The sequence below is a fragment of the Narcine bancroftii genome, chromosome 4, assembly GCF_036971445.1.
Source record: "Narcine bancroftii isolate sNarBan1 chromosome 4, sNarBan1.hap1, whole genome shotgun sequence".
Lineage (NCBI taxonomy): Eukaryota > Metazoa > Chordata > Chondrichthyes > Torpediniformes > Narcinidae > Narcine > Narcine bancroftii.
The window spans coordinates 280618630-280631613 of record NC_091472.1 but is presented as its reverse complement, the minus strand read 5'-3'; the positions used below and the strand labels follow the sequence as shown (position 1 = coordinate 280631613).

Sequence of the window (12984 nt, the reverse complement as noted above, 5' to 3'; positions counted from 1 at the left end):
TGAGGGGTGACGTTTATAGAGGTTTTATAAAATTAGGGAGGGGATAGAATTGGTGAATAGTCACAATCTTTTTCCCAGAGTAGGGAAGACTAAAAGGTTTCAGATGATGGTGAAAAGATTTAATCGGGATCAGAGAGGCAACTTTTTCACAGAAGGTGGTGGGTATCTGGAATGAGCAGAGGAAGTGATGAAGTTGGGTACAATTACTATGTTTGAAAGAAGTTTAGAGGGATTTGTCCCAAATGCATGCAAATGTGACTAGCTCAGGAACACATCTTGGTCAGAACGGACAAGTTGGGCCGAAGAACCTGTTTCTGTGAGCTATAACTCTGAGCAACATAAAAAGATATTATTAGATTATCAAAACCCTGAATTTAAAGAGCATCTTAAAGGAGGAAAGGAAGACAGAGACCAGAGACATTTAGGGAAGAGACCTTAGAAGCTGCTAAAAATTAAATAATTAAATTTTAAGGATGAATGATTGTTCAAAGTTCGAGGAATGCAGATCATTCAAAGATTTTGGACTCAAGAAAATTACGGAGACAAGGAGAAATCAGGAACAAGTACTTGAAATCAAATGTGAAAAATGTTAGTATCAAACCATTAATTATGAAGCAGCCAATGAAGCAGCCAATGAATGGGATGTGGTGCTAGTTAGCAACAAGGTTTTGGTGATATCAAATTTATAGAGTAGTTACAGTAAGAAGTGCATTGGAATTCTTTGGCTTGGCTTCGCGGACGAAGATTTATGGAGGGGTATGTCCACATCTGCTGCAGGGTTATTGGTGACTGACAAGTCCGATGCGGGATAGGCAGGCACGGTTGAAGTGGTTGCAAGGGAAAATTGGTTGGTTGGGGTTGGGTGTTGGGTTTTTCCTCCTTTGTCTTTTGTCAGTGAGGTGGGCTCTGCAGTCTTCTTCAAAGGAGGTTGCTGTCCGCCGAACTGTGAGGCGCCAAGATGCACGGTTGGAAGCGATATCAGCCCACTGGCGGTGGTCAATGTGGCAGGCACCAAGAAATTTCTTTAAGCAGTCCTTGTACCTCTTCTTTGGTGCACCTCTGTCTCGGTGGCCAGTGGAGAGCTCGCCATATAACACGATCTTGGGAAGGCGATGGTCCTCCATTCTGGAGACGTGGCCCACCCAGCTCAAGTAATAAAGACATGATAGAAGAGTTTTCACAGCACATTAGTAGATCTGAATAGTCCTATTTAATTTCAAACAATTCTGTGCTAAGGTGATCAACCGAGGAATTTGTATTAGCTTTTGCCCACGTTTTATGTTAATTAGTCATCCTTGGATGTGCTGTGAATTCCAAGTTATTTATTATGTACAAATGTACAATGCATGTGATTAAACTTCAATTGCTGCATATCCAATGACCTCCATTCATTAGTTATCATGCACATCGAAGCTAGTGATCTCCTCTCCAATATGCTGTGCCACATGGAAGTGATAATTGTGTACATTTAGCAATGTAGCTATCTATATAACAATCTTTGTTCTTTAATTCAATCTTGTTATAACAGTAAAAGCATAGATAATTCAGTTACATTTGCAGACCAACAGCATTGGTCATCCTCATCCTGACCTAGATATTAGTGAATCTCTTTCTCTGGTTGTAAGACGCGCTGCAGGCAATTTCTGCCGATTGCAAATCTGTTTGCTTTATGACAGACAAAAACAATTCTGTGTAATATTGCATTGTTTTTATTACATGTCAATAAAGGAATATTGGATATTGGAGAATGTAGAAATACAGGATCAATACAATAGAGGCATTCAAAAGAATAATCAAGGGACATTCAAAAGAATAGTCACATGGATTTTAGGTAAAAAGCAGTCCATGGTGTGAAGTAGGGAAAAATTAGACTATAGTGGAGTAGGTTTACATAGGTCAGCACAATATCATGGGCTGAAGGGCCTGTACTGTGCTGTAATGTTCTGTGTTATATCAAGGGAGATGTTGATGAGATAAATATGGGTTATTTATAGAAGCTATTTCCCCAATGTTTCTGGATGTTTTTGCCAAAGGGTAAGATGTAGATTGAGATAAGGAAATGACCAATGATAGAAACTTTGCCTCCAGAGGAAACTGTGCAGCCATAGGAAGTCACTTAACTTCAATGGAGCCGCACGATGTCTTTCTTTTGCTACATTAATGTCTCTATTTTTTAATTGTAATTGTCTGTAGAAGGCAATCCTTTATTGAGCACAAAGTTATATTCAGCCTGCTGATGGTGAAGGAGCTCATGTTCTAATATCATGAGAAATGAGCAAAGAGGGCAATCTAACAAAATTGATTATTATTTTGCAACTTACAATGGAATTTTCAATCATTAAGGAATTGTTTGGTGAGAAAACCAACAGTGCAATTAACAATCTGAAAAAAAAATTGTGATTTCAGTGAAGCTCAAAGAACCAGCTGTTTACAATCCATGGGGTGATGGGATCCTAAGATTTGCCCTGCTTGAAAATTTCTTGAGTAATGTTTCAATGATACGTTTTAGTCCAAAATGTTAACCATTATCTACCAATAATGGTGTTCAACTGGCTGAGTTCCTCCAGCTGATTGTGTTTAGCTTCAGTCTCCTGTGTGTCTTTGTCTTAGTGTCACCAGATTATGACCATGTTATCAAGCAGTCTTCAATTTAGACAAAACTACCATTGGATTTCATCAGCCACCCTGGATTGTCTTCATTAGCTGCTAATGTAACTTCTTCTGGTTCTATCTGATTCTTCAACACAAATGGGACAAATTGAGTAATGATATGCGCATTGTAATCTGTGATAACACAAATACCTCCACTTGAACTTTCTGCATTCTTTCAGAAGAGTTCATCCAGGCAAGATTTTGAAACTTCTATACTGAACACCTTCATCCAATATTGCTTCAAATTCTTGTGCAAATTTTTTCCAAATAATCTGAGGCAATTACTAAAAAAGCCATAGATATTCGATAACCATTTTGACTCAAGTTTCAATACCAATCTTCATCCCTGGTATACAGTGGTGTATCTAGGTCAAGTGGCACCCTAGGGCTGCCCCCATTTTTAAAAAACACGCACAAAAGAAAACCAAAATCCGCCACCACACACACAAGTTGTGGCTACATGTTGAAACTCTACAAAATAACATATTTAGTAAAGATTTTATTCTATACTTTGAACTACTTTGTTCACTTTGTTGTCCATTCAATAAAATGTCAATCAGTATTTCTTATTTCTATGTGATGCAATGTCTAAATAAATTAATAACAATAATCAATTCACCGTGAGCCATCAGAGACTATTAGGGGGCAGTCAGCGGGCAGCCAGGGGGAGCTGTCAATAGGCAGCTGGGTTATCAGCAGATGGCCGGAGCGTCAGTGGGTGGCTGGGGCGAGCTGTGACAGCCCCGCCAGCCGCCCGGCCTCTGGCACCTCACCTGGCCGCTTCAGTCAGGACTGCTCGTCTGTGCCAGTGGCTCAATGTGGGATCAATGGAAAAAATGGCCATCTTTCCTACCCATTCAGCTGGAACCGCTCAATGTTTCCTTGGCTGGCGCTGGCACCAGCAGAGCAGTTCCAGCTGTGTGGGAATTATGGGTAGGGAAGACAGCCATTTTTTCCCATTGAGCCACCACCAGGTGCTGCTTGTGTATTGGAGTGGCCATGAAGCGGCCCGATGAGATGCCGGGTGGGAGAAGTGCTCCAGGGCGCTCAAGTGAGTCCCTGCAGTGCAGCACTGAACCTCTGGGATGGAGATTAATTATTGGGCTAGGGACTCAGATATCGGACAGATAAGGTGAGGACAGTGGTTCCCCCCTGTAAGTAGCGCACCTGTTCTCTGCCCAACCTGTCATATCCTAGATATACCTATGGTCGTATATGTGTGAATTTACACAGATTTGTATCTTTACCCCTGATTAAGCAATTTACCACACTGTCAGTGCATTGTCCATTTAACCATAATTTTTGTCTTGAAGTTGTTCTGTTTTCTACCATTGCTTCTAATGCATAAATGCTGTGTAAACCTTGTTCTCCTTTGTTTGCATTGGCATCAGTACTATAGATACTTTCTCTCTCTCTGGTTTCTTGCTGTGACAACCCCTCTGTGAAGAAACCATTTAACAAGAATGGTTTTAATTCATGTTTTTTGTTTTGACATACAGCACGGTAATAGGCCATTTTGGCCCACGAGTCCATGATGCCCAATTTACCTACAGCCTAGTATGTTTCGAACGGTGAGAGGAAACCGGAGCCCAAGGGGAAAACCCACACAGACACAGGGAGAACATACAAAATCCTTACAGGCAGTGCAGGATTTGAACCCTAGTCCCAATCACTGGCGCTGTAAAGGTGTTGTGCTGCCCTAATGTTGGGTTTAGACTTGTATGCTTAGGGTCTGTGCTATTTTTTGGTGGTGAAAACATTTTGCCCTCATGTAAGTTTGACATACAGGTGGTGGATGGCTTTCGTTACATCAAGAGCAATAATTTGCACCAGTCTCATCCACATGTATTAGATTCCACTTTGGAACTCTAGTTTTCACAATTAATCTAAAATTGTGAAGTTCGGCAGTATTTGCATCTTGTGTTGGACTCACTGATGCCACCACCAAAGATTTACTTTGAATGCAAACTTAAAAGGTGAGATTCTTAAGTTCTTTCATCAATTAAACAAACAAAAGTCACAGAGCAAAGCCAGGTCCTTCATTGAGATAATATATTTAAACTTGCAAGAGTGATAGCAGGGATCATTCAAAATAGCTATGAGATGTAATGTTAGATGATAAAGATGATAATGAATTGTCCTATACATTGTACAATGTATATATGCACCAAAATTCTTGCTGTGCTGCAGCCAAACAGGTATTTTATGTGGAAAAAAACTACAATTATATGTTAAATTAAAAATAGATAAGAAATACAAGGTTGAAATTTCAAGGTTCCTTTTATTGTCATGTAATAATACATTAAAATGAGGCATTGTTGATACAATTAACTTTTGTCTGCAGTAAGACAAAGAGTCACCATGACTCCGGTCGGTGCCCCTAAGCATAGGAGAAAGGAAAGCAGAGTCACTAAGTGTCCATAGATTTGCCTCCAGTTCTCCCGTCACCCGAGCTCCAATCCAAACCTCAGACGCAATCAGGAAGCATTCAGTGCTTGAGGCCCTTTGGTTGTCCTTCTCGCCCTCAGCACCCTCTTGAATCTCGGCTCAAATACCTGGTTCCCATGAGCTAGTCTCCAGCAGCCTGCTGCCTATACGGGTTCCCCAACCGAAAGTCACCTGGAGCCTGTGTAGGTCCTTCAGCCGCTGAGCCTCTCGCTGGTCCACTGCCTTGGTCGCAAGAGATTGATAATGAATATTCAGATTTATCAAAAAGTGATGTTACCATCGTGCAGATAGATCTTTTGTGGATGGAGCAGTCCATGATTAGTGTAACTAGGGGAGATTCAAGAACCTAACAGCCACTAGAAAGAAATTGTTCTTAAACATAGAGGTGCCGGTCTTCAGGCCAAAAATGTAGCAGGGAGAAAAGGACCTTTATGATGTTGGCTGACTTCTTGAAGTAGTGATATAGATATTTTCAGTAGATGGCAGGTCGGAAACTGTGATGGACTTGGCTATGTTTGTTACCCTCTGGAACCTTCTATGTTCCTGGGCAGTCATATTCCCAAACTAAAATGTGATGCAACCAGTCAGTATACTTTCCACATTGCACCTGCAGAAGTTTGATAGATTATTCAACATGCCAAATTTCCTTAGACTTCTGAGAAGTATAGGTGTTGGGTTGTCAACTTCACAGTTACTTCAGAGTGCTGACTCCAGGAGAACTCTTCTGAAGTATCAAATCTCAGGTACTTACAGATACTTGCACTTTCCACTCCCTCCCATCAATGTGGACAGATGAGTGCTCCCTCAGCCTCCCTTCCTAAAATCAACAATAAGCTCTTGGTGATGTTGAGAACAAGCCTTTTGTTTTGATACCACCTAACCACATTCTCATTCTCCATCCTGTATTCTTACATCATTTCCAGTTAGTTGGCCAACAACAGTGGTATATTCTGGGAAGTTGTAGATTACATTAGAGCCACACTTAGCTCCAAAGTTATGAGTGTAGAGGGAATAGAATAGGGGCTGACCATGTAGTCTTGAGGTCCCCCTGTGTGAAGGTCAGGGAGGAAGAGTGATGTTGCAGATCCAGACTGATTGGGGTCTGCTAATTATTAAGTAAAGATTTTGATTGCATAGGGATGAACAGAGTCCCAGATCCCTCAGTTTGGTTGGCTTTGTTGGTATGATGTTATTGAATGCCAGACAATGAACAACAGCCTGATGTAGGTGATCTTGTGGTTCAGGTGATCAGGCACAGAATGAAGGGCCAGTGTTTGGTGTCTGCTGTTGACATATTGTGATGGCAGGCAAATTGAAGTGGATCCAGGTTCTTCTTGAGATAGGTTATCTGTTCCATAATCAACCTCTCCAAGCTCTTCATCATGGTAGATGTCAATACCACCAGTCAATAGTGATTGAGGTAGGTCACCTTCCTCTTGGGCATTGGAATAACAGTTGTTCTAATGAAGCAGGTGGGGATCTCTGACCATTGTAGTGAGAGTTTGAAAATGTCCACAAAAAGTCCAAGCTGTTGGTTCCCACAGGTTTTAATGACACGGCCATCTACACAGAATGGGCTGGATGCTTTTCAAGGATTTAACCTCTTGAAGGTTCTGTTCCTGTCAGCCTCAGAAAGTGAGAGAACTGTGTTGAGGGGGCTGTAGGGGCTCGCAAGTTTTTCATTCTTTCTCTTTTCAATGAGAGTATAGAAGGCATTGAGCTCATCCGGAAGAGATGTATCACATTTAATGGTAATGAACGAATGTTCAAGGATAACTGTACTTACACATTACTTATTGCTCCTGGTTTCAGATTTGTAGCTCTCCACAATTTCTGACAAGTTAGAGTTAAATCATTCAATAAATTTTAAACTACTTTGCTAAATTAAAAATCCTTTCTTTGCCATCAAAATATTTGTTCATCTACTGAACCCTGAAGACAGCCTCGGGCTTGAAAGTCAACTGGCTTTTATTTTCTTTGGATACTGAATGACCTGCTGAGTTTCTCTTGCACTTTTGAGTTTTGCTTATCTACAGTACATTTAGGAACCTAAATAAGTTTGAAGAACTGTTTTCTTGCTCTTGTCCTTCCACATGGAAGCATTTTATGCAGGCATATTGCCCTTATTATTGCTAATTTCCATCACGTAGTTTGCTCCATATTGACAGATGGGTTCACACATTCAGCTGAATACACCAGCACTGGTACAGGTGAAAATCTTTGTTGAAAACACCAAAAGTCTCAGATCATAATCTTATTTTGCTCAAAGCGAAGTCCTTTTTCAACATGCTTCACACAGTCTGTTCTTCACATCTTCATTAAAATCTGTAATGTTTTCTGCATGTGCTCACATTTCTGAACCATGCAGAGAACATGAAGAATCATGAAGTGATCTGGAAAACATGTAGAACTCTTGGATTCAATGTTTTACAAATACAATGTGCTCCACAAAGTTTGGGACAAATACACTTTTTTCCTTTATTTTTCCCTAGACTTCACAGTTTTAAATTTGTAATCAGACACTTCATATGTGTTTAAGGTACACATTCCAAATTTTATTCAAGGTTATTTGCATACATTTTGGTTTAACCGTGTAGAAATTACGCACTTTTTATACATAGTCCCCTTATTTCAGGGCACCATAATATTTGGGACATAGTAATGGTATATATCTATATAAAGTAGTTACGTTTAGTACTTTGTTGCATATCCCTGGCATGCAATGACTGTTTGAAGTTTCTGATTCATACACATCACCAGATGCTGAGTATCTTCTCTGATGATGCCCTGCCAGGCCTCTACTGCAGCCATCTTCAGTTCCTGCTTGTTTCGGGGGCTTGTCCACTTAAGTTTTCTCTTCAGCATATGGAAGGCATCCTCAATAAGATTTAGATTGAGTGACTGACCTGGCCATTCAAGAATTCTCCAATTTTTAGCTTTCAAAAATTCATTTCTTGTTTTAGGATTATTTCTTGTTTGGGATCATTATCTTGAGGCATTGTACAATGAGTTTAGAGGCATTTACTCAAACTTGAGCAGATAAGATCTTTCTATACACCTCAGAACTCATTGCGCTACTGCCATCAGCAGTTACATCGTCAATGAAGATAAGTATGTCAGTACCTGTGGCAGCCATATATGCCCAGGCCATAACAACCCCACCACCCTGTTTCATAGGTGAGGTGGTATGCTTTGAATCTTGGGCAGTTCCTTTACACCTCCACACTTTGCTCTTGCAATCTCTCCGATACAGGTTAATCTTTGTCTCTTCTGTCCTCGAGACCTTTTTCTGTAGTCCTCTTTGGCTGACTAATGGTTTGCACCTTGCAGTCAGTGTAACTTCTGTAGTTTTGTTCATGAAGCCTTCTGCAAACAGTAGTCATTGACACATCCACATCAACCTCCTGAAGATTTTTTGTGATCTGGCAGATAGGCATTTGGGGATTTTTCTTCATGATGATGGGAATTCTTTTGTCATCCGCAGTGGAGGTCTTCCTTGGCTTACCAGTCCCTTTGCGATTACTGATCTCACCAGTACACTCTTTCTTCTTAACAACATTCCAAACAGTTGATTTTGGAAATCCTAAGGTTTGGGCGATGTCTCTTACTGTTGTATTCTTGTTTTTCAGCCTCATAATGGCTTCTTTGACTTTCATTGGCTCAACTCTGGTCCTCGTTGAAAAATGGAAACTACAGACTCCAAAAGTGATCAAAAGTTTAGAACCAAGCCTAGCTCTCTTATACCTGTGTCAATGAAGCAATTAAACATATCTGAGTAATCACAAACACGAGTAAAGCCAAATGTCCCAAACATTATGATGCCCTGAAATGGGGGAACTATGTATGAAGTGTGCTATCATTTCTACATGGTCAAACCAAAATCTATACAAAATAACCTTGAATAAAATCTGGAATGTGCACTTTAATCACATGTGAATTGATTACAAACTTAAAACTGTGGAGAATAGTGTATGTGATCCAAACATTATGGAGGGCACTGCACATATATGCCATGCATTATGCAAGCAACTATGAGAAACTGATCAAAAACTTTTGGGTGATGGAAGATAGTTCTCAACCAGTGTGGAATGATACAAGGGAACCCAACAATGCTGCTTTCTAAACAATATTCCGATATCATGGAGAAAAAAAAAGTATATTGTCTTTGCATTAAAATATACTGTCTTGTATATCAGCAAGGACACACTCCACCCAATCTTGATTCCATAACCTGACGAAGAAAAGTATAGAAAAGATACAACCAACCCATATCACTTTGACATTTGACTAACCTGTAAAAGGAGCTATAAATTAATTTAATTTTCTTTAGGTATGCCTGCTGAAACAACCACTGCAATCTGTAGCATGCTGTTTGGTGGAATCTTTGAAAAGTTTCCTAAATTGAAAGTCTGCTTTGCCCATGGAGGTAAGGACAATGCTTAATTTAAAATTTCAGGTAATTAATCAAACCAAATCTCTCAAGAAGGACTGAGAGAAAAGCAACATCTTGCTTTACTCAAGGTCCATTTTAATTTTCTGTTGGCATGAATAAACTGTCCAGGAGTCCATTTTGTACATCAATCATCATTAACTGCTATTATCCTCCAATAACATTCAGAAGTTACCTCTATTCATCTTTGTTTTGTTTACAGAATGGTGAACATTGTTGACACGGTAACATCTCTTGCCCATTCTAGATGCCCTCATAATGTGGTGATGAGAGTTGACTCTATTTAGACTCGATTTAACCCATGTAATAAAACAGAAATGCTGAAAGAACATAGCCAGTCAAGCAGTATCTGGGAAAAGAAAACCAGTCAATGATTCTGGTGACATATTTTTTTTAAAATTTAATTTTGACATACAGTTTGGTAACAAGCCCCTTCGGCCCACGGTCCCATGTAGTTCAAATAGGTAATCCAATTGACCTACAATCCCCAGCACATTTTTGAAGGGTGGGAGGAAACCCTGCAGACATGGGGAGAACTTACAGACAGTTCTTGATTTGAACCCCAGTCGCTGGCATCGTGACAGTGTTGCGCTAACCATTATGCTAACAGCGCCGCCTTTCAGAACTGATGTTTCATCAGAATTGATAAAGAGAGAACGCTAGAAGCAAGTAATCCAAGTAACAGAAAAAGTGCAGGAAGAAAACGAGTGGAACTAAAGGAATATCTGTAATCGGGTGAATTCATGGACAACCTTTGAATGGATAGTTAAACTCCTTTGTTTGTGGAATGTATAGCTAATGATGTGAAGTCTGGGTTATAGTCACACCTACATTAATGTGCTGAGCAGACCAGAACAAACAAATGCAACCAAAAAAAAAGGGAGTGGCATGTACAAATAGCCAGTCCATTTTTGTTGCATGTGCCATTTCTCTGCCCACCTGCTTTTTGTATATTTTGGTCTGCTCAGCATGTTTCAATAAAGATGTGGACAACATCACCCAGAGTTCACAACATTAGCAACACATTACAGAGTCAAAGGACCTTAATTGTCCATTTGTTAACTGTCTTTCATTGTACCATTTTACAGATGTTCTCTTTGTAAAGAACTTCTGCTCAGCAGAGATAAATTACCTGATCATAAAATGCAGATTGTCCTTGGAATTCTAGGCTACGCTGATTGCCATTGCTTACATTCCACCTCCAGTTAATGAGGGTGAAACAATGAAGGAGCTTTGTGGTGCCATCTGGGTAGTCCAGACATCTCACCCTGATGTGGCCATGATTGTAGCTGGCAACTTCAATCACATCAACCTGAAAAACAATTCTACAATAGTTTCAACAGCATGTCCATCGCCATCAGAGGAGAGAACACCCTAGATTGGGCATACCCCACCATCCCTGGTGCATACAAGGCTGCCCCTCACTCCTATCTTGGTTAATTATATATCAGTCCTGCTAACCCCGGCTTACAGACTGCTGGAAAAACAGACGAAGCCAGTTCTCAGGGAGATCAGGACGTGGCAGGGGGGGCCTGGATCAGTGCTACAGAACTGCTTTGAGATGAGCTGCTTCAGGGAGGTGGCCACCTACAACAGTTATGTAAACATCAAGTACAATATAAGCTCACTGACTGGCTACATCAGCAAGTGCATTGAGGATGTTACTAAGATCAAATGCTTCACAATCAGGGCTAACCAGAAACCATGGTTGGATGAAAAGGTCTGGCCCTTCTCAGAGCTCATGATGCTGCCTTCAGGACAGGGATTAGGATGGCACTAAGATCACCCAGGGATGAAATCTCCTGTGCAATCCGGAAGCCAAATTGTGGCAGGGTTGGTGCCAAGGGGAGGTGCCTGCGGGTTTTTTCTTATGACTCTATGTGTGTTTGCGTGTTTTTGCACCAAGGACCGTTGGGTTCTAACTGTACAATCAGCTTATATATTTTAACTTGAACTTTGCCACCCCACACTTTTTTCTGTTACTTGCACTAACTTGCTCTTTCTCTTTTTCAGTTCGATTGAAGGGTCCTCAACATGTAATACTGTTTTTTTTTTCCATAGAGACTACTTGAGTGACTGAGTTCTACCAGCTTTTCTGTTTTAATTCTACGGTTCATTTTGCTTTCTATAATCAATGTAATTGGAAGCCTCTTGCGCACCATAATGTACCAGTAGAGGGAAGAATATGGAATGGAACCCGTAACTTTTCTTTCACTTGAGCTTGAGAGCATCATATTTTAATTCCCAGCTATTGTTTTTTTTTATGTTGATCATCTCATTGTTTAGGTTACTGCAAAGGCTGACTGTTAATTCTGATGGTGCAGAAGCATAACCAGAATTTTGAGGTTCACGTCCCTAAAAGATTTGTTAGTTATAAGTATGTATAAATGTATCGCTTAAAAATGAAAAAAGCCTAGCTTTTAATTTTCTTTTACAATGAAAATGTTGATATAATGTCATAAGTTACCGCTCTCAAGTCAAAGCCCAAGACAGAGGTGGAATCATGATCCTTGGATGAGGAAGTCTCATTGCACCCATAAGATCACAAGACACATGAGCAGAACTAGGATGTTTAGCTCATCAAGTCTGTCTTGCTATTTTTCCACTCTCCCCCACTGCCCAGTCTTTTCAACATTCAAGATTCAATTTATTGTTATAGTAATAAAACAGAGTCATATTACATGAAATTTTTTTTTGCCTGCTTCAAGGCAAACAGATTCACTCACCACTGGCAGTAATTGCCGAAGCATCTCTTACAAACTGACAGTCAGACTTAATGTCACAGAGAGAGAGAGAGAGAGAGAGAGAGAGAGAAGCAAAAGAGAGCCCCTCCAGAGTCACCAAGTGTCCTCCAGTGCTTTCAAAGCCCCCATAGCCTTAAATGCCCTGGGTAATCTAAAACCTATCAATCTCTCCCGTACATACACCCTATAATGGGCTGTAGCAACAAATTCCACCCTCTGGCTGAAGAAATACCAACCCATTTCTGTTCTAAGCGAACACCCTTCAATCCTGAAATAATGCTCAATTGTCCTAGACTCTCCCACCATGGGAAACAACCATTCTGCATCTACATGTCCAATGTTTGAAATGTTTCATTGAGATCCCCCCCCCCCTCAGTCTCCTAAATTCCAATGAGTACAGCCCAAGACCTGTCAAGCGTTCCTTGTATGATAATCCTTTCATTCCTGGAATCATCCTTGTGAACTCTCTCCAACATCTGCACTCTTTCTTAAATGAGGAGCTCAAAACTGCTTACAATACTCCAAGTGAGCTCTCACCAGTGCCTTATAAAGCCTCAACATCACATCCCTGCTTATATTCTACTCTTGAAATGAATTCCAACTTTAATTTCACCCAAACACACTGGGGTTTTTAAGAAGGAGAATTTATGTTATCTTAGCATACAAGAATATCAAAGATTCTCAGAGAGA

At 40.4% G+C, this 12984-nt stretch overlaps 1 protein-coding gene across 2 annotated transcripts in view; it reads left to right on the top strand.

The window, feature by feature from the left end:
• The window catches only part of acmsd (aminocarboxymuconate semialdehyde decarboxylase), a 41646-nt gene that overhangs the window by 19415 nt on the left and 9247 nt on the right, over nucleotides 1–12984 (top strand). For both annotated transcript variants that reach the window (XM_069935197.1, XM_069935196.1), the window contains exon 7: nucleotides 9431–9526. In XM_069935197.1, coding sequence (XP_069791298.1) covers nucleotides 9431–9526 — 96 coding nt within the window. The remainder of the gene's footprint in view (nucleotides 1–9430; nucleotides 9527–12984) is intronic.